Raw genomic sequence first — 21,595 nt, 5'->3', positions numbered from 1 at the left:
TGGAATTCCATGTGATGATTTTAATATAGTTCAACTTTCTGGACCAAGTAACGGTATTATGGCTAGCTGGCATGTTTTTTCTTACAAATAGCAAGGAAACATGGACAATTGAGAGCATGCTATTTTAAGAAGCAGATGCTTCCCTCCGTTTTTCTCACATAGTGAAAAGATATATGACGGCATACTACAATTTATGGCTAGTTTAAGTCACAAAGAGATGTGATTAATTAAGAAAGATGGGGAATATAGTGGGATACCTCATTTTGGACAAAGCTGCCATACACTTGCTTATTAGACAAAGAACTCCATTTATCTGATGTGAATTTTAGTCAGCAATTATATAGTCCCTCCGTCCCATATTAAGTGACTTTCTATTACATGTATCTAGACGCTTTTTAGGTATAGATACATTCATATTATTTGGGCAAATTGAATCAAGAAATAACGTAACCAAGCTGTTGCAACCTTGGCTTGTTTACGGAAATGATTTAATAAGGACACCATAACTGGTAGACCATAGTTATTATTACAGTATAACATTGCAAAGCCTTTTTTACCTGAACACAATGCCAGAGCAAGGGAACATCAACTTTAGCAATCACAACTCCATTCTTCAACTTGAAAACAGATGCCAGCTTCTGATATATCTAACAGAAATACATGAATATGGTTAGACATAAAAGAAATAATGATTTTGCTTGCAAATTGAAGCTACAGCCATCAAGTGTATCTTACATAGTTAGGTGCCCGTGAGTTGCTACGGAATCAAAATATTTGGAAAAAAATACTAAGAATAAAGTTCATACAATTGATATCTCATCTCAGTATCGATAAGGTAACATCTCTATATCTGAATTATCGGATGGAATATAGAATCAAAATCTTGCACTACATCAAGTATTCAAGCATTTGCTGATAAACATGGTTGTGCTAATGCAAACATACATGTGAAAAGCACTTAGAACATCTCATTGCAATAATAAATTCCAAATACTTGAAGAGAGCATAGTTGTTTTTAACAAATATTGAAACTGACCATAGCTATCTATTTTTACTAACTATGTCGTGCCGGCAAACAAGATTACATACCAAGCCGTGCGTTCTGCATCCTCTAAAATCATCATTTTGTACTAGAAACGAAGATAAAATTATCAAAATCATCAATGGGGTTCTCTTAATTGCTAGGGCAGCCAGCGTTCTGTAGCTTAATCATCAGTTCCTCAATTCTGAAAGTTTTGAAATTTGTATGAAACAACTCCAAACTACAGCTGTATTAATATCTCTCCAAGCAGTTCTTTCCTAAGTGGGCATCTCAGACTTCCTCTGATATTAATTAGAACCAATAACAACGGAGGTCATCGAGTTCAAAGTATTTTCTAATAGAACTCACCTTTATATTTAATTGGTAGATAACCAGTGACATATAAAGCATTTGTTCTCTATTAATCTTAGGTACCATTAAGACAGAGTCACGACTGCACAACAGTAGTATTTTCAACTCTTTTCATCATCATTGACGCCAACATTCAAAGGTAAAACCTTGCAGATCCATCAACTTGATCTAATAGATATTCCTAGTAGATTTAATTAGATACCTGATCTTACCACAGTAGCAGTCTAACAATATGCCAATAGGAGTTCTGTATGCAATGACTGGATTTTCTTCAACTATGGCTAGACGCTGATAGAGAACAAGCAGAACTGTCCATATCAGTTGGACAGTATGACAGAAATAGAGAACGAATAACATTTCTAAGGTAGCAACAACTAATTTAAAAGAAGTTTAGATTAATTATTATCTGTTCTCTCTACTTGTTTCTCTCTCCTTTGTCAGAAGTTTAGATTCTTATACTACATTGGTAACAATCAAGTAATCCCATATGTTTAGGTTAAAGTACCAACTCCTGGTCTGCAGCTACGCAACATGCATTTGTTTGGCCATAAAAAAAATCTGAACACAAAAAAAAGGAGCTTGAACCTAAATCTGAACTGCACCAGTACTCAGAAACTAAATCACACATAAGCATTAAAAAGACCAATATATATAAGTATACTATGAATAGGAGCTTACCTGCTCTCCCATCGCTTATGTTGTCAATGTCCCCAATTTCGATCTTGGAATACTCTGAACAATCACCAAATCTACGCATCATCAGGACGACCAGCCATTAGAACAGAGAAAAGATTTTCTTTTGTCCAGCAGCAACACAATTGCAATGCAATCTGTTTTATCACCGTAGGAAGTGACAACTGAATCCTCCCCAAAGACGGCAGTGATGGAATTCGCCGTCAGTTAATTAGCACAATGGAACTCTCTGAATCGCTGTGGAGTTAGCTGGTCCGCCCGCACCCGCCAGCGCAGCCAGCACCACCATGGGGAAGTGGGAGGGAGGGAGGCGGCGCCGCGGATCAGGAGGAGGCAGGGAGAAAGATGCAAGCGGCGATGGTGACGATTCCCATGGAGGCGGCGGCGGCACTTCAAACTCTGGAGGTACAGTTCATCAAGGCGGCGGCTTTGATAGGTGATGAGACGAATCGATCTCCAGAGAGGGGTCGGGGAAAGCCGGATTCGGCCGCGCAGGGTCGGAGGAGCCCAGTCCTGGCGGCGTCGAGGCTGGGGGAGGCCGGATCCGGTGACGCGAAGTCGTCGCCGTGCGCTTTTCCTCGAGGGAACGAGGTGGTGGCGACTGGAACCGGAGGAGGAGGCCAGGACGGCGGAGCTCTCCTCAGGCGCCCGTCCTCGGCGGTGGGACTGCGTCCCATGGCGGCGTCCGTGAGGACCGGTAGTGCTCCATCCCATGGCGACGGCGGCTTGGACTGGCACATGGAGGGACGGGCGCGGGAGGGATCGTGAGGGAGATGAAGAAATCGAGTGGGTTCCGGTGGAGATGAGAGATCTAGGGAGAGGAGAGGCAGGTGGGCGGTGGCGGGGCGCACGGGCCGCGGGGCAGGGAGGAGCGGCGGGCCGCAGCGGGAAAGGAGAGAGATCAGGGGATCGGGGGTTGTAGGAGAGAGAGATCGGGGGATCGGGGGTTGTAGGAGAGAGAGATCGGGAGAGAGGAGAGAGGAGCGTGATCGGGAAAGGAGAGCGATCGGTCCTGATTTTCCGATCCTAATTTTTCGGATGGAACAGGAGAGCGATTGGGAGATCGGGAGATCGTCGGGGTGGGGGTGAGACAACGTACCAACCTACGGGCTACCATGGACGTAACTGGAATTAAAGAATAGTAAAGATACTTAGCCCTAAGCATCTGTTGCCAAAGACCATTTCCATTTTCAAGTCTCCATAACCATTTTCTTAAGTAGTAAATATTCTTAACAGTTAAATCAGTCACCCCAAGCGCTCCTTGTTATTTGGGTTGACAAATTATTGGCCAACTCACAAGGTGGTACTTTTTGACACCCTGATCCTCTTGCCATAACAGTCTAGCTCTAAAATGATCTATTCTTTTCTTAACGCCTTGGGGAAGTAAATAGAGGGACATCATATATGAAGGAACATGGCTAAGACTAGAGTTTAAAAGCACTAATCTCCCACCTAAAGAAAGTAATTTCCCTTTCCAGCAACTCAACTTATGCTCTACCTTATCTTCGGTACTTTTCCGGTCAGAATTACTCAACTTCCTAGTATGGATTGGAACAACTAGATATTTCATGGGCATAGTTCCAACCTTGCAGGTAAAAATTTGAGCTAAAGCCAAGCTATGTTCTACAGCCTTACCAAAGCAAAAAATCTCACTCTTATGGAAATTAATTTTAAGCCCGGTAAGATGTTCAAAAAGGCATAAGAGGACTTTTAAGTTTCTTGCGCCATGCAGATCACCATCGAACAAGAAGATGGTGTCGTCTATAGATTGCAACATACTTAAACCCCCTTCTAAAAGATCAGGAACCGGACCATTAACAAGCCCCTGGTTTTGAGCCCTTTTGATCAAGACATTCAAAACATCTACAACAAGATTAAAGAGGATTGGGGACAAGGGATCAACCCTTTCTTAGTTTTGAAATAATGAGCAATCGTATCATTAACAGTAGTACCAACACTACCCCCCAGAACTATTTGCATGACCATCTCAGTAAATTTAGAAGGGAAGCCTTTCATATCTAACACTTGCATAAGGCATGACCAATTTAACCTTGTCATATGCCTTTTCGAAATCAACTTTAAATAACACTGCATCTTGTTTCTTCCTACTAATTTCATGTAGAGTTTCATGCAACAACACCACATCATCTAAAATAAATCTCCCCTTAATGAAGGCAGATTGGACTAGATCTACAGCTTTATCAGCTACCAACATTGCCCTATTATTTAGCACCTTAGTGAAATTTTTTAACAGAGTATTAGACAAACAGATCGGCCTATACATTTGAATCTTATCAGCCCCCTCCCCTTTTGGCAACAGGGTTATATTACCTTAATTAAATCTATCAATATTCAAATTACCATTATAGAATAATGTAAAGAGATACAATAAATCATGACAAATTAAACCCCAAAATTTCTGATAGTACTCTATGGGAAAACCATCATGACCAGGTGCTCTATTTTTTCTCATAGAAAACACAGCCTCCTTGATTTCCTCTAAACTAAAACCAGCAGCTAACATGATTCAATCATTATCATCTAGAACATTGTTAACGGGGATATCTAGGCTAAAAGATAAAGAATCACTAGGACCAAACAAAGATTTATAAAACTTAGTGGCATATTCCAGAATATGCTTATCTCCTACTATCATGCCCTCTTCTTGGTTTAAACTAAAAATCTTAGTTTTTCTTCTCTTATCACTAGCTCTAGCCATGAAATAAGCAGTATTATTATCACCTTCCAATAGATCTTTGGAACCAAACAATTTCTTCCTCTTTAGAAATAAAATCCAACCTTTCTTTCAAATGGTATTTTAAAACTCTATTTTCTACAGAAAGACCAACAGTTTCACTACTTCTATCAATTACATCAATATGATCAGAAAGGTCCTTTTTAATTCTCTTAGTAGCACCCATCAAATTTATATGCCACCCTTTAAGCTGCCTCCTCAAAAAACTACCCCTATTCTGCCAGATATCTTCATAATTTTTACCAGGGAAAGTCTTATGCCAAGCATTGTAAACTATGTGATATAATTCCTGATGTAAGAACCAGCTTAACTCAAATTTAAAAGGTTTAGTCATTCTAGCAGGCACTTTACTAAAAGACATTAATAAACCAGAGTGATCAGAAACCTCTATGTGAAGAGCAGAAATAGTAGTCAAAGGATAATGTGCCAACCATTCCGAACTAGCCAACACTCTATCTAGCTTTTCAAACAAAGGATCCTCATGGTTATTGGACCAAGTGAAATTTCTACCAGATAATTCAATTTCTTGTAAAGCCCAATGTTCAATTATACCATTAAACAGATTGGTCCACTTACTAGGTTTCTTAGGCTTATTCCTTTCAAAAACTTTTCTAATAATGTTAAAATCACCTCCCACCACTATAGGCAGATTGTTAAAACCTAAAATGTGGACAAGCTCTACTAGGAACTCAGCTTTGTCTTTATCATGGGCAACTCCATAGCTAATGACCAAGTTTCATTTAAAATTACTTTTTCTATCACTCACAACCATCCTAATATGATAATCTCCTTTATCACAATCACCAACCTCAAAAAAAGAATCATTGACCCCAACAAAAGCCCCCCAGACTGGCCCTTAGAGGACACCCAGTTCCAAATAAATATATCATTACCAGTTAGAGAATTAAGCCAAGTATCAGTGAAATCTTCTTAGTCTCCTGTACTCCTACAAAAGAAAGCTGATGCTCAAAGATAGTTTCCTGTAGAAACTTCTTTTTATTAAGCTGCCCTAGTCCTCTAGCATTCCAAAAGAGACCTGACATTTATTTCTTCTTTTTAGTATATTTTCTACCCCCAAGCTTAGGTTTTACACTAATATTACCAACAACAATCCTAAGCTGTCTCTTACCACTACTGTTTTGAACTAGATTAACATCAAAGAAGTCAGAAATATCATTTTGATCATCTTCAGAAGAGGAAAATAACTCATGTATAGATTCAGGATCAAAACTATCTAATTTAGCATTATATTCCTAAGTAACTTCATTACTTTTTCTAAGGCTTGATAGATATAGAGCAGTTCTAACCTCCTCCAAGTCCTTGATAACTTTCAGATTGTTATCAATTTCAAAAGTAGAATTACCAATATTCACTCCAAGATGATTAGCAATAGAATTTAAAGTACCATTGGCAGAATTTAAAAGTGTAGGAAAAGGATGGGAAGATTCAGTACCTTTCTATACTTCCAGATTTTTGAACTTAGCTCTATCCATTGCTTTGTCCAAAGCAGCTTTATCATCGTTGGCATCCCTGCTGCTCCTTCTTCTGTTGCCATCATCAAAATGAGTCTTCTTACTTTTTCCATCTTTAACTGGTATTGGAGATTTGTCTGGATTGTGCTGCCCAGACCTGACAGCATCAACATAATTCTTTGGTGTACCAATCCCTACATTAAGTGCTAGAGTTGTACCAATAGATACCACATTTTCAGGAGACTCAATGTTGTAATCCATAGCATTCATCTCATTAATAGCTTGAGTACCAAGTCCACAATCTCTAGCAAACTGAGTAAGACTCTTAGGATCAGCATCTTCATCAGAACATTCCAGATTATCTAATTGTTCAGTTTTCTTAGCAAACCTAGCATTAACCTGATCAACTGCGGAGACTGGAGCACCATGGTTAGTTCTTCAACATTGATTGTCTTCTCCTTTGTTTCTCTTATCAGATAGAACCAAAGCATCTAAACTAGGCTGGCTGGAACTCACCATTTCATCATCATTAACATCCCTGGAGGATTCAGCAAATTGTTTGTCACCATAATCATCCCTAAGCCTTTTCTGTTGCCTAGCATCAGATTGAACAGCTGACTCTCTTTCATTCATAGTACTGGATCTGACCACTACTCCACATATTAAAGGACCTCCCACTTCAACCACCCTCTCTAACTGAAAGAAAATTATGTATATAAAAGGATCCACAGTTAAAGGGCCCCAAGAAGGTATCCTCAGGTGATCCATCACACCAACTTTAACTCTCACCACATCATGCTTCCTATAGCTAATCATTTCCTCCTCCTGCACAGTCCCCAATATTGAACCAGCCATACAAAAACCTTGATAGTTAAGAAGTGATTCAGGCAATCCAGAAACCCTCACCCAAACAGAAGACAATTTGAATTGTGCCAGTGTTTCAGATGACCATCTAGAAACCAGAACTTCAGCCCTTTCACCAATCAACCAGAAACTGTTAAACTCATGCAATTCATCTATCTTCTCAACCGAAGGAAATTTCATCAAGAAGCTCCCAGGAGCATAGGCTCTTGCAGACCAAGTCCACCCCCATTGGAACATCCTATTGAAAGCATTGACCAATTGTTCAGTGTTAATCTCTCCCTGGTGAACATTAACCAGTGCCATGGCATCCTTTGACTCCACAGAGTTCTTCTTTATCAGAGGGGCAACAAACATATGCACGCCGTCTGCTGCACTCCCCACCAATTGGGCTGTTGCCTTTGGCTGGATAGGCAGAACACACTTAGCCGTCAGATGTGTCTCTTTACCACAAATGTCACAGAATAGCACTGTTTTGCAATCCTTGATCCCATGCCCAACCTGGTCACACCGATAGCAAAGCTTAACTACCACATTATCCACTTGCTCAGTAGTTCTAGCACCATCAGACGAGGCAGGCGAAACTTGTTGCAGCAAATTGGCGGCCGAACCCGACTGCACAGAACCTTGAGCACTGCTACTAGCATCTCCTATATGGCCAGCCCCAGTCAATCCACCTGCCGCAGATCCAGCCCCATGTCCAGAAACACCACTAGGAACAGAAATTCCACCAGAAGCCGAAACACCACCAGCAAATCCCCTTTGACCCATCCCAAGAAATCCACCCCGAGGACCATAGTTTAACTGCTCTTGATTCGGAAAACCACCCAAATTCTGATTCATCTGCTCCAAATACTGACCCCCACCTTGATTCCGCGGATCCCAGTTCGCAAACCCATGGCCAGATTGAACATAAGGGTCAGGCGGCAGTACCTGATAAGGTGGCAGGGTTCCATGGTGAGCAGGCGGAGGTCTGATTGGTGGTTACCCTTGCCAATTGTTCCAATTGCCCTGAGCATAGCCATGATCCCATCCCCCACCACCCCCGCCAAACCCGCCATGTCGACCTCCCCTCCAATCTCCTCGACCATCTCCTCAACCCGCCATCACCGTCTGCGAGAAGGAGCGCACAGGCGGATCCAGAAAAACGGCGCGCCCCCAACACCAAGCCGTGGCCACCCCCGGCCCCCCCCCCCCCCCCCGCCCCCCTTCCGTGAGAGTCGCCAACGAAACCCTAGAACTGGAACTGGATTACAAAGCCGACTTCCACTGGCCTCCAAGGATGGTCACGATTCGGGGAAACTACTCCACAAGTGGAGCCCTCTCCCCAGAGACTCGTGAGCTCCCGCCATTGTTGATCGACCACGTGTCAACACCTGAAAGGAAAGGAAACGTAGAAAGGGAAAGCGGAAAGCAAAAGTGCGCCAAAGGAACAGAAGAAACCGTGCAACCCGCCGGGTAGTCCGTGGACTGCTCCTCCCGATCGCCATGGCCGGGCCCTAGGTAGAATCACGGAGGATTTCTCGACATTGGCCTAGGGTTCGATGGAGAGAAGGGAAGGAGAGAGAGAGGGGCTCGAGAGACATTCTGAGACATTCACAACTATCTTTCCTTAATACTACTATCCTTAAGCACACATATAATTAGCTTTATTTAAGACCAAGTTGTCCAGTCAAACAAGAAACGTTCTTAACCCAAATCCTTGCTTCTAATTAATACATACATCAGCATATTTCTTCGCAAACATGTTTACATCAGCATGTTGTGAGAGGGCGTAGGTTACCACTGTGTTAACACAGAGGACCCTGTAGCTTTTAATACTAACAGCAATTAGAAGAAACACAAGGGAGGTCGAAAACTGTAGGCAACGGAGAAACAGGCGCGATGCGAACAAAACGCAAGGAATTTCGACGTCAGTCGTCAGGTCAGGTCAGATCTCGCGGCCGCGGCTGTGACGGGGGGTAGTTGCGTGCGCGAATCGGTTAACTGACGCGGCGGCTGTTAGCGTGTAGGTACCGTTGCGGGCACGAGGTTTGAACCCTGACGGCTGGCTGAGTTGATGAGTCCCTCGGCCCTCGGGTGCAGCGAGCTCGCGCGTCCGATCGTCTTGCGCCGTCGGATGGTGATGCTCGGGCTACTTTTTCTTGTGGTGGTCCCCAACCCCAAGCATCAAATGTGGAGTCAGCTTCTTTTTTAGAAAAGATTAATTAATTTACCAGAGCAACTTCTTCTCGAACATTCTTTTGGTCAAACTCCACAAACTGTTCTTGAAATTTGTGGTCTTCACGAAATTTGTGACTCACGAAATTACTAGCTCCAGATTGCTACCTTGACAAAAACTGAATCCCAACACCGAATGGACATTGTCTCGAGTGCTGCTTCACGTACGACACCAGAGTTAATCCACTGTACTAAAATCGTGTGAGTCTCCGTCATACCCGAGGCAGTTCCGTTTCGACTCATACGATTTCGACTAGTTGAGACTAAATCTGCTCATAAAAATCTACTCCTTCCGTTTCATAATTCTTGTATAAATATTACTTTCTCCGTTTCATAATTCTTGTCGAAATATTACATGTACCTAGGCATTTTTTAAGAATAGATACATTCATTTTTAGATAAATTTGAGACAAGAATTATGGAACGGAGGGAGTACATTTATCTAGACACTTTTTAAGAATAAATACATCCATATTTGGTCAAATTTGAGACAAGAATTATGAAACAGAGAAAGTATTTGTTATTACCATCTTAGCACCAGTCTGCCATCTTTACGGCATGCTTTACACGCTGGGAGTTTAACGATAGAGGACAGCATGAAATCGACCGGCTTCACTTGGTCATTGTTAATATTGTTTGTTGTTGTTCTTGACAACAATTAGAGTACGGGGTGCCAATGCTCGATAGCACAAGTGCGGTATAAAGGTAGGATGTGTACGCCGGCCTTATAGCAAATGTCGTCGTACACTTGTACAAGTTGACACGTCGATATTTTTTGAATAGGTTCGGTCGACCCTGCGGGTGCGACTTAATCCTATGTTAGGAAACGCTTCGAGGGGGTTGTTAGCCAAGGGCTTGGGCCGAGTGGATTTTTCCAAGATACCTTTTAGCAAGAGATTCCTCGGGGCCGCCTCGTACTTGGACCGAACGCGTCTTTCCAAGTATCGAGGTTAGGATACTCTCGGAACTCTAACCCAACCCCTTCTCCTTCGAACCCGTGCCAACCTCGGAGCCTCGAAACTAGAGTTCCCTAAAAGGCTTTCTCGAGGCCAATCGACTTTTCGTCGAGAGCGGCGCGCAAGAGCGAACCTTAGAGGGAGCACTCTAGTCCTCTCCCTTGAGTTTATTCAAGTGAGAGTGAATGGTACATGCCCCCGGGGGGATATTTATAGCCTAGGGGTACATGACAAAAGACCATGTCTACCCTTGAGGGAGAAAGAAAAGTGGGGGCAAAATGGTAAAAGTGGTTCCTTGGTTCATAACTTTTGTGTGCTCCATGAGGTGAAAAGTGAGGGTTGATCCATTGTCCACCATGGACCAAAGGCCTCATCCCCACACCTTTCTTGCCCCCTATTCTAACTCATTCCACCTTTTGATCAAGGCATGAGAGGCTTGACTTGTTGACTTGCCTTCTTTTGCCACGTAGAATTGACTGCGCTACGTGGGCGTCTTGACTTATGCTTGGAAAATGTTGACTTAGTTGTCGCCACGTAGGATTTACGGCTCGACACATATAAGGGTTTTATTTTATTACAACATTGTTGTTGTATAAAATGGTAGTACAATATTTCTTAGTACACTCTCCGTTCCATAATTCTTGTCAAAATATTACATGTATCTAGACACTTTTTAGGAATAGATACATCCATTTTTAGGCAAATTTGAGACAAGAATTATGAAACGGAGGGATTAGCATTTTTAGTCCCTCCGTCTAATAATATGAGGCATGCACGCATCCCAAGATCCTCAATTTGATTAATTAAATATTTATGTTTTTTGAAGTGCACCATTAGATTCGTTATCAAAAAGATTCGTTATCGAAAGAACTTTCTAATAATATAACTTTTTTAGTTATTTAATTTATATTTAGTTAACTAAATTGACGATCTAGTGATACGTGCGTGCCTCATATTATGGAGTAGTTTAGTTAGGACCCGCTTGACATTCCAATTTCCAAGCGAAGCCAACAATATATATACATCCTATACATTGGGAATTCAAAATTTATGAATTTATGAAAGAAAACACAATGGGTTGAAAATAACCAAAACAAACCCCAACACAAAGGTCTCTCATGGACCCCCAAAAAGAATTCTATCAAATCCTTCATTTGCACTTTGACGTTTTGTAAGAGCATCTTCAACAATATACCCATATTTGAGGAGAATACCCAAAAACCATCAATATGAGTATTTTGGTCAAAAAACAGCTCGAGAAACATACTCATATTTGTTGAATATCAAAAAAATTTGGTTAACTACCCATATTTTGACCCGAATACCTGAATATGAATATTCCCACCAGAATACCCAAAGGACCCATTTGTCAGGCGGGAACCCCAACCGTCGATTACCCGAAGATTCAGCACCCGTCCCCGACCTGCTGGCTCCGGCGCCGATTCCGGCGGCCAGACCGCACCGTCGCCGCCCCCTGCGCCACCGGTCGGTCCGTCCCGCCCCTGCGCACCTTCCCCCCGTCGTTCCCCGCCCTCGCGCGCTCTCGCCAACCCCCATCGGCGGCCGCCAAGCTCGAGCCCGCCGCGGGCCGCCGCCGTTGTCTGCCCTCGCGCGCTCTCCCCAACCCAGGCCGGCACGCTGCGGGCCGCTGCCGTCACGCGCGGCGTCTCCGCCCCCCGTTAGGCCATCGGCGATCCCGAATTCCTCCGCTATCGGCGCCTTCCCGACCTCCCCTCCCACCCCTTCACCTGATTCCGAACACCGGCGGAGCAGCAGCAAACGGCAGCGGCACATGGAGCAGCGTGGCCGAGCAGAAGCAAGTGGCAGCGGCGCTTTGAGCCGCACGGCAGAGCGGGGCGAGGAGCAGCGCGGCCGAGCAGCGAGGGCGCGGAGCGGCGACGCGCGGAGCAGGATGGAGTTCGGAGCACCGCGGCCGAGCGACAGCGCGCGGAGCAGGGCGGCGGAGGACCCCGGCTTAGCAGCGAGGCCGAGCGGCGGCAAGCAGAGCATCTAGCTAGGCGGCAAGTGCACGCGCTGAGCAATGCATCTCCAATTTTTCTTCGTTTTTTGACATCGCATGTGCGGGTTTGTGCAAGGTATCGGCTTGAATTGGAGAGCATCTGATGTATGTGTGTATGAATGATGCAAAATCTGTAGTTTGTTGTTTGGGTTTATACTTCGGTCGGCAGTGAGATGCAATGCACACGAGGCGTTCGACGTAATAGATGAGAGAGAAAGATGGCATAGCATATTCGGTTTTGGGTATTCCGTAAAAGTTGGAGTCACGTTGAGTACTCATATTTTTTCTATCCCTACCCATATTGGTTTTGGGTACTCAAAATATGGACAATGTCGTTGGAGATGATCTAACAAGACCGAAATGCTGTTGGAGATGATCTAACAAGACCGAACCCAGACATCTTGGTCTAATTTTGTGGGTTTTTTAGAAGTTGCAATGACTGTCAGATATAAAACTTCTGATTTCATTATCGAAATAGAACAACACCAGCTAGAAACACACTGCAGTCTTCAGCTACATCAGCTACAGATTAATAAAGCTAAACAATTAATCTAGATAGAAGTTCAAAAAGTAAGATTGCTTAGTCAAAGAATATTTTCTTTGGTAAAAGACGGTGTTTCCATTATTAAAACTTAAAACAGAGAGATCATTACAAATGATATTTTGGACAGTGGCACCCCCAAAAAGTCAAGTAATAGGTATTAATTTGTGTTTAGAACAGGAAAATGAGCATTTTGGCACCTCCATCTTAAGAATTAGAACCATTTTCATCGAAGGAAGACGCAATCTTGATTTACCCGTCCAACATGTGACACAAAACATGGACTCTGTGGAGGGTAGGCGGCGGCCGGAGACCCTGCTCCCGATGGAGATGGGATGGAGATGGGATCGATCGATGGAGAGACGGAGAGATATTTCACGGGCTAGAGATGAAAGAGAAATAACGGGCCGAATTCATTTTAGCGGTGGCATATGCCTGGTAATTTCTATCAACTTCCAGTGGACAGCGGACGTGAGTTTTCAAGAAGCCCGAGAAGTACCTCGTGCACGTGCTTTGCCCAATATAACTAAAAGCAGCTTTGGGCTTTGATGAGAAAGCGGGTCCAAATTTGTTGTTTGGTTGGGTTTCAGCTTTTTTTCATTGAAAGCTGGTCTGAAAGCCCAAACAAACGGAGCCAATGTCTACTGGAAAACCAATTCTCAGACATTTTCAATTACCCCCTCCGTCCAACAAAGAATGTCTCAACTTTGACCAAATTTGAATGCATCTATACACTAAATCATGTGTAGGTACATCCAAATTTTGACAAACTTGAGACATCTTTTGTTGGACGGAGGGAGTACTTTTTTTTTTAAAGGAATTACTTATCTTTTTTAGGATCTAACTTTTTTTTTTAGGACAATCCAACTAATTTTCATGTTTTTCTTTTGTCACTTTTTCTGCCAACGTCTTTGTTGGACAAGCTCACAGGCCCATAACTGTAAGGAATTCGTCAAAGGCCCATATCAACGCCATTCGGTGTCTGAGAGGCCCATAGATGCAAGACGCCGTGGCCCCTTTCGGCCTTATCCTCGGCCCAAAATCCAAATGCATTGCCTCTGCGGCTCGGTGTCCATGGCCGGAGATACGCCGCGCGCCGCCGCGCCGGGGTGCTATCATATCAGGCGCCAACCCCACCTTAGAATTCCCGTGGAAATCTGAAGTCTCCACGTTGTCTGCCTTCTCCTCCTGGATTTGACCTGGTTGCTTGGTCCTGCGGCTGGTTCCTTGGTGGCGCCACGCCTCGCTCACGGCGGGCCGCGTCAGCCAACCGGAGGCGGACTCCTGCCACATCTTCTCTCCTCCTCTCTGGAGGGGAATTTCGGGATCCATCCCTGGATAACGGCATGCCTATGCGCGTAATCGAGGTTCTGCTTTGAGAATTGAGGCAGCCCAGCTATTCGAGGGAATTCCCCTCTCCTGTCCCGTAGTCCCGTTCGACACGGAGAACTTTGAGGTATTGCTTCACACCCTTCTGAATCTGATATTGTTGTCTCTGTTGCATTGCTTGTAGTTGATTCTTCTTTGTTCTCGTTGGTTGACTTGTCTGGTTGTATGCCTGATTGCTTTCCGTGGTTAATTAGCGTCTGCAATCCTACCAACTCTGTTCATGTATAGTTGCGCTGCCCGCTCATACATGCTCTGATTGCACGCTGCATTTCAAGGTCAATTATGAACATTGGGCAAAGTGTCCTTCCGTAGTTCCATGGATGGGGTGTTGCTATCAGAATTATGTCCAGTGTAGCGCATGAATGTAAGGCCTGATTTGAGCTCACATGTTAGCATTGTGCGGCATGTCTGCCTGAATTCAGTGAAGTATGTTCTTTTGCAGCGAAAGAGACAGCTAACCAAGCCTGGGAAACTAAATTTTGATTAATTGTTTGCTTGTTGCCTTCCGCTGTATCATTGCTGCGGGAAGCTAAACCGATATTTATGTGTTCTCTATATATTATTTTTCCTTCAGAAAGGTTGGTGATTGAAATTTGAAAACTGGTTGCATATGTATTAATTATAGAACTTCATGGGAAACAATCAAGAGCCTAATTCGACATGAAGGGCTCATGATGAAAACATAGATCACATAGTTTGCTCTCTGCAAGGGCCACATATTTATATTTGTCTTTTGTATCTGCTTAAATGTCTTCATTTTTACTGTACTGCTATATGATCTCTGTTGAGTGACCTGCTTCTTGGACTTAATTTTGGCTTTATTTGTTACATTATGCACTCACCATGGTGTTTATAAAGTCCTGCCGGTTGTTCTATTTCTCATAATAACGGGGTTTTAATCAAGAACATGTTGTATTTTTTTAGGGACATAACAAACTCTCTTTAAAGACACTTTGCATAAATTTTTTTTTATTTTTCTCAAATGTTTTCATGGGTCATTTAACTTATTTATGCAACCTCTCCTAGGGGGTGTTTTGTGCTCCAGCTGTTCCTAATTCAGAAGCTCAAAATACCTTAACACTCATCCTTTTATTTGGAACCAAGGTAATTCTTAGGCTTAGCTCCGACAACTTTCTTGCATTCTACTACCAGATATGGTGACTTTAATTTTAACATCTACCCTGGTTTCCATAGTGCAGATGAGCATAGCTGTTGGGCTACCAAATCATGAGTTTCCAAGGATATTGATGTCACTGAGCTACAGTGCTACATCTCATGAGGATTGATTTAGACTAGTGCATCTATATGTTACGATTGGTTGTTGCACTGGAAAAATCATTGTCCAGCTGTACTTTTAAGATATACTTAATTTAATATCAACCACCAGATGGGAGTTAGGTTTTCTCACTCCAGTACGCCATAGTAATGTAAGCTGACTGGAAAACTGAAAGGGGTGCCATCCAAATCTGTGAGCTTTAAGTAGGAAATGGCAGTACGTTAAAACTTTTGCTGTCTGCAGCTCTGCAGATACAGCAGTGTTGAATATTGAAAATTTATGCCGTCTCGTCTTAGAGTGTGTTTGGGTTTTGACTTTTCTTGCCCTATCAATTTTTGCCAACCATTGGCTAGCCAAAAAATTGGCTAAGGATTTATTGGCTCATGGTTTGCCAGAAAGTCGGCAAGATTTGTGAAGAGATGTGTGTGGAGTTGGTAAGATTTCTTTTGGCAACCAAATTTTGGATACCAACCAAACAAAGACCAAATAAATATGTCAAAATTTTGGTAGGGCAAATTTGGGTATGAACCAAACACACAAAATCTATATGCCAATCACTAGTGAAAAGAAGTATTACATATATAGGATACTATGTCAAGAAGAGATACAAATACAAACCAAAAGAGTTGGTTTGAGATTTAGGAGTTCCTGTACGGTATCAATTTTCAGCAAACTCTACTGATAGCTATGTTAGCTGTTGTGGTGTCGTTGTTGTCATAATTCTTCCATGGATTCTCCTTTAAGCATGCCATACTTCTAAGTGTAGGAAGTGCCATCTGTGGCAGATAGCCTTTTAATTGTCAAGATCCTCACCTGATCAGTCTCCGACAGGTTACAGACCTTCAAGGCCGTTCGCTTTCATGGATGCTGTGGCTGGAAAGCACAACAAAGGAAGTTTGAAGTAACCTGCTCATCTGATCTTCTGAGGATTGTTGCTGCTGCTTGGCGAGGTGTCTCGCAGGAACATTTGTTCCTTACTTTCTATCAGGAACAACTGTTGACGGGTATGTAACATGTTTGAGAGTTATAACCGCGATTGAATCCTCTTATTGGTTGCTCTATATCGATGATCTTCTTTAAATATCCCTACTTTTGTATTTCTCCAAGGAATTAATCAATCATCATGGACATTTAGGACAAATTTAATTATAAAGTGGAATCAGATTTGCAAATGCGCACCAACAGGGTCTCATTATTCGGTCTAAAACTACTCCGTTGTTCTTTAGCACAGCCTATGATCATGTGGCACCTTTTAAGAGAGCACACAGAAGTACTCGTATCATCTTTAGTTTGGTCGCGGTGTAGGGCTGGCTGGCTGCTGCACGAAAAAGCATCAGCAAGAGAAGTATACATAATACACAGAGGGACCAAAGGAAGCAGACACGCACGCGTGCGTGTACTTAGATCCTGAGTAAACAAAGTAATTAACTCGTTTTAATTGACGGAGATGGGGGCCGGCATCGGCAACCGACAATGTCTCCGCATTCTCTGCCCAACCAGAAAGATCACAAAAATGATACGAGTACACTAGTAAAGCTAATTAACCTCTTCCGTAATAATGCCGAGTGGTGAAGTGGATGGTCCTTCAGTCTGACTAGCTAGAAACTTGTGGTATGGTACCAGCAGGAGGCCCAGCGCAGGGGAGGGGAGGGAGGTGGTGGTGGGGCTCGTCATTACGGCCTTTTCCCTAGCAGCACAGCTCACTCCAGCAGCAGCAGCAGCAGGGGAAGGGAGGAGTGGCACCAGCACGCCATGGCAGAGGAGAAGAAGAAGAAGCAGCACAAGCATAGCAAGCACAAGGAGAAGGACCAGAAGACCAAGGCCGGCGGCACGGGGGAGGCAGCAGCGCATTTCAAGCCGTGCTGCGACGTGAAGGGCATCCGTTTCGGGGGCCAGTTCATCGTCAAGTCCTTCACGGTGCGGCGCGCGTCGCCGCTGGAGCTCCTCCGGCTGCTGGACATCCCGCCGTCGTACCTGAGCGAGCTGCAGAGCCTGCCGTTCCCGTCCACCACCGCCTACATGCCCACAAGCTTCACCATCCTGGCGCACCAGGCGTGGCACACGCTCACGCTGGGGCTGGGCACCAAGAAGTCCAAGGTGGTGCTCTTCGTGTTCGAGTCCGAGGCCATGAAGGCGGCCGTGGACCAGCTCTGGCCGGCCATGATCCCACTCGGGGACGTCAACAAGAAGCTCATCCGCGGGCTCACCGGTAGCGAGATGGCCCGGTTCAAGTTCAGGAAGGGCTGCCTCACCATCTACGTCTACGCCGTGCGCCGGCAGGCCGCGGGCGCCGCGGGCTTCGTCTGCGCCGACGACCTCAGGAGGATCCTGCAGGCCGTGGTGGAGCTCAAGGACTTCTTGGATCACACCGCCATGCTCGCCATGCCCAGCCAGAAGAGCATCACCTTGCAGTCCCGGCCCGCCGTGGCTCACTGATCGATCCTCCAGCTGCGCGTAGCTTCCTCGGTCCATTTCTGCAGAGCAGGTACTCTTGGTTGGCTCGCAATTTGCAAAGCAGTCTTGATTCTTTCTTTCTTTTTCGGTTCCATTGGTTTGTTCTGTGTCTGTGTTTCCCTGCCGCATCTGCCGGGAGCTGTATAGATCTATATGTTGAGCAAAATCTTTTGACAAATCAAGCATAGATTTTTCCCAAAGGGAAACTTTTTCCCCAGGGATCTTACACTTTTAGCATACTCCTGTCCCTGAAATAATCCTTCATCAATGAAGCCATCTGTTCCGTCGCATTTCCTGGTAGCATCATTGTACATCACTTGTTGCTACAAGTACTCGTACTGTACAGGTTTTGGAAATTGCTGTGTCCCATTCGTCCTTTTTCCTCCTTGCACTTATTATTTGACAAACTTACACTGGAAGCTTGTAAATGGGATTGGGACTACGGATTTTTTCTTTGTGAAACTCCCTTTTGGAGATTGCAGCTATCCAGAATTCCAGATTCCGAAGGGGAAAGTGAACTGTACAGAGAATCTGAGAGAAAGACAGAAAGTGGGTGTTGTTATCTGCTTTTTTTTTTCTTTCTTTCTGTTATTTGCTTGTGTGGGAGGAGCAGAGAAGAAGAATATGATGTATGTTTTCACCTCTCGGGAAGACGAGAAGTGAGCTTGTAGTCTATTCTGCGGTTCTGCCCCGCTTCCTCTCCATACATGGTGCTGACAAAATTGGACTCTTGGAGTACATGCGATACTACCGCTCTGATAATGACTCCTACGCGTTCTCTTTGGACTACAAAAATCCATCGGGTGTGCGCACCCAATCTTAGGCAGGTACAGTACAATCAAGGAGCGAGACAGAATTAGAAATTATCTTACTACTCTATTCTTTAGCAGTAAGGCAAGAATCCCAAAGCAGTAAAAAAGACCCGGCGGGGCTGTGAGGCTGTGTGAAATACCGGAAAGTTTCGTCACCAACTTGCTCGCGGTGCCGTAGCCTGCTTCCTGCAATGTGTCGTCGAGCCCGGAGGTAGAATCTGGGATAGTACTAATACTTCATCAGACCGTAAAGGCAAGAATCCAGGGCCTAGAGTACAGAGTACCAAGAACAACGGAACTACTCCGTACTACTAGTTTTGACGAGGAGTTCAGACCCGTGGATTCTCAGTTTCATCATCATCAGAGAAGAAATTTAATACCACAAGTCCACACCAAGAGGACAGATGGGTGCCGCCATCATGATCACCAAGGAGTTAAAAGTTAGTTGGGCAGGAGAACTCAAACAGTGGAGTGACACGATATTATCCAGTGATTGAGCAACGAACAGCATGACTGCATGGGCCACCCACCAGGCCATAAAAATCATTAAGAACCAAAGCCATCTCTCATGGTCTCAATTCTCGTCTCACCTAGCGCGTGCGTCTCTGGATCTCAAGTCCTGGGGATCTCTTTGCATTGCATCGCGGGCGATATGAACGCGAGAACTATACGCTGCCCGGCCAATTTTTGTGACGGAACATTTTTTTAGAGGCGAGCAAGGAAGAGGGAGATGAGACACACACACACGGGGACACGGCCGTGTTTCAACCGTATCCCGGCCCTGTGTCTCCTCCAATTATATGCTGCCGGCCGCGGCCGGGACCCTGCCCGACCCAATTTGCCGCTCGGTGGCATGGGAAGGCAGATCGGGGTCGACGTATTTATGCAAGCATGTGGCGGGGGCGCCGGGAGGTGTTGTATGGTTGCTTAACTGGCGCGAATTCCGTTGCCGCATGTTCCGGTTCTGATCTTTGTCTGCGGACCCTCGCTCCCGTCCCGGCTCAGACAAACTGCCGGCCTGAACCCTAACCAAGAACGAAAAAAAGTTACTCCCTCAGTTGACAAGAATTTAGGAACTGAAGGAAATATCATCTATACAAAAAAAAATTCCTCAAAAAAAGAAACAGGGTATAAACGTAAGCGAGGACAAGTGAGTCACGAGGTGAGAGATCATGACTCCCCAATCAGCTAGAATAGTCTCGCAATGTTACGGAGCATTGTGCAAGGACGATATGTGACTCTTCCAGTCTTCCTCGTTTCTGAAAATCAACGATGAAGGAAGTGCAGATCTTTGTTGGTCTATCTATACCCCAAGACTCGGCGATAGAGTTGCAAAGCGCTGGATTGAGCTGGAGCATGTACACTGCATCTCAAACCGGGCGCATGTGGATTCACAGTGGAGAAGCTTATGCACCATGGACTCCGGATCGGAGCAGAAAGGAAAGGCGTCTGAGGAGGCACTCCCTCGTCTGAAGGGGCGATTATCAGTGAACAAGTATTAGAGGTTTCTTATAAACAAGCGGCATGGTGTAACTAGTCTTTTTCACCAGTCAAAAGATGAGTATCCCAAGGGGAACACCTATCAGTGAATGGTGGCGCCACGACTCCATTATGATTTACACTAGGGATGCAAGCCGGATCCCCTTGTCTCGTTTATTAGGTCATGAATTTCGCTCAAATTCTGACATGAATACTTAAAAGTTGGCATATAAATAAAATGTATTCATCACCTCTCTTATACAAATAAGCATCGGTGCTTAAGAAGATGTTTGGTTTATTTTCATAACCACCCGTCTAAACACTTTGCATTATACATGCTCTTTTATGGAAGGGATACTGTGAGATGTAACTCAGACAGTTGTTTCAAAATTGGCGAGAAACCTTTGTAGTCACATCCTCAGGGATACAAACGCAAGGCGAACCTTCCGAAGGTGCGCGCGTTGCATATGTGCATGCGTGGAACGTCAGACAACATAATTTCATTTTAATTCTCCACTTTTCACATGCACATTTGTATGTAAAATACCAAAATATATCACGTCTTGGCTACGTAAGCTAGCGGATTATCGCATTATAGAAAGAAAATGTAACCAAGTATTTAAAATTGTGCTCATTAAAAGTATCGTGCCAACTATTTTAGTTAGAGCAACTACAAACAAAATTGAGCGTGCTAGCTTGGCTTAAACTCGGCTCACTTTCCAACCGAGCTTCAAAAGGTGCTTATACTCCTATCATTTTATTTAAGTGGAGTTGAGATATGTGTCGAGTTTGGACGGCTCACGAGCCTAGAGATTATTTGCGACCCTATTTTCAAGCTTTATTGGCCGCTATTTTGACTTGCTCATTGGCTTTCACTTTACACCTTAAAAACTTGGACATCTGAAAACAACCTCACGTCCATGAAAATCAGGCCTTGAAACTTACGAAACAGAAAACAGAGACCGCGTCACGTGATAAAATGGCTCACGCCTAAAGTTGACGATATCGAAGGAGAGGAACCGCAGGTTGTCAAAACACCAACTTTTAATGACAGACAACTTGCTAACTACCTATTTTATTTAATTTGGCTAATACTGGCAGACTTTTACTTATTGTTCCTTCACCAGCCTACTTAACCTGAAGTAGTAACTGTGTACATTGCCGGTGAGAGAAGTTGTCTAAACGATTGAAGTAAATTGGATTGATCGGTAATTCAATTTATTGAGGATTTCCATACTTGATCAAACTATTTTTCAAATTAGTGGTGTCGTAAC

General features: G+C 44.1%; 1 protein-coding gene and 1 long non-coding RNA gene across 5 annotated transcripts; one reads left to right on the top strand and one right to left on the bottom strand.

The window, feature by feature from the left end:
- Window positions 1–632: 632 nt before the first annotated feature.
- Window positions 633–20,304, bottom strand: LOC112271063. Its single transcript, XR_002963851.1, has 3 exons — window positions 18,983–20,304; window positions 2,072–2,142; window positions 633–647 (listed from the first exon to the last, which is right to left on the bottom strand). It is a non-coding gene; the product is annotated as an uncharacterized LOC112271063 (long non-coding RNA).
- Window positions 13,958–18,408, top strand: LOC100842440. Of its 4 annotated transcripts, none has more exons than XM_024459969.1 (4): window positions 13,958–14,367; window positions 15,327–15,404; window positions 16,408–16,580; window positions 17,200–18,408. In XM_024459969.1, exon 4 carries the CDS (start codon window positions 17,329–17,331, stop codon window positions 18,010–18,012), a length of 684 nt encoding a protein of 227 aa, XP_024315737.1. In that variant the 5' UTR covers window positions 13,958–14,367; window positions 15,327–15,404; window positions 16,408–16,580; window positions 17,200–17,328; the 3' UTR covers window positions 18,013–18,408. The 4 variants fall into 4 exon arrangements, with proteins under 4 accessions (XP_024315737.1, XP_014753516.1, XP_003568307.1 ...); XM_014898030.2 differs by having other exon boundaries at window positions 15,500–16,580; XM_003568259.4 differs by having other exon boundaries at window positions 15,495–16,580; window positions 17,203–18,408.
- Window positions 20,305–21,595: the final 1,291 nt, after the last annotated feature.

Source organism: Brachypodium distachyon, chromosome 2, assembly GCF_000005505.3.
Source record: "Brachypodium distachyon strain Bd21 chromosome 2, Brachypodium_distachyon_v3.0, whole genome shotgun sequence".
Classification (NCBI taxonomy): domain Eukaryota; kingdom Viridiplantae; phylum Streptophyta; class Magnoliopsida; order Poales; family Poaceae; genus Brachypodium; species Brachypodium distachyon.
Note: the sequence above shows the minus strand (reverse complement) of the source record. Positions and strands in the feature narration are given on the sequence as shown.

Coding starts and splice junctions, on each gene's coding strand:
- LOC100842440 (XM_024459969.1), top strand. CDS start 17,329: ATGGCAGAGGAGAAGAAGAAGAAGCAGCACAAGCATAGCAAGCACAAG.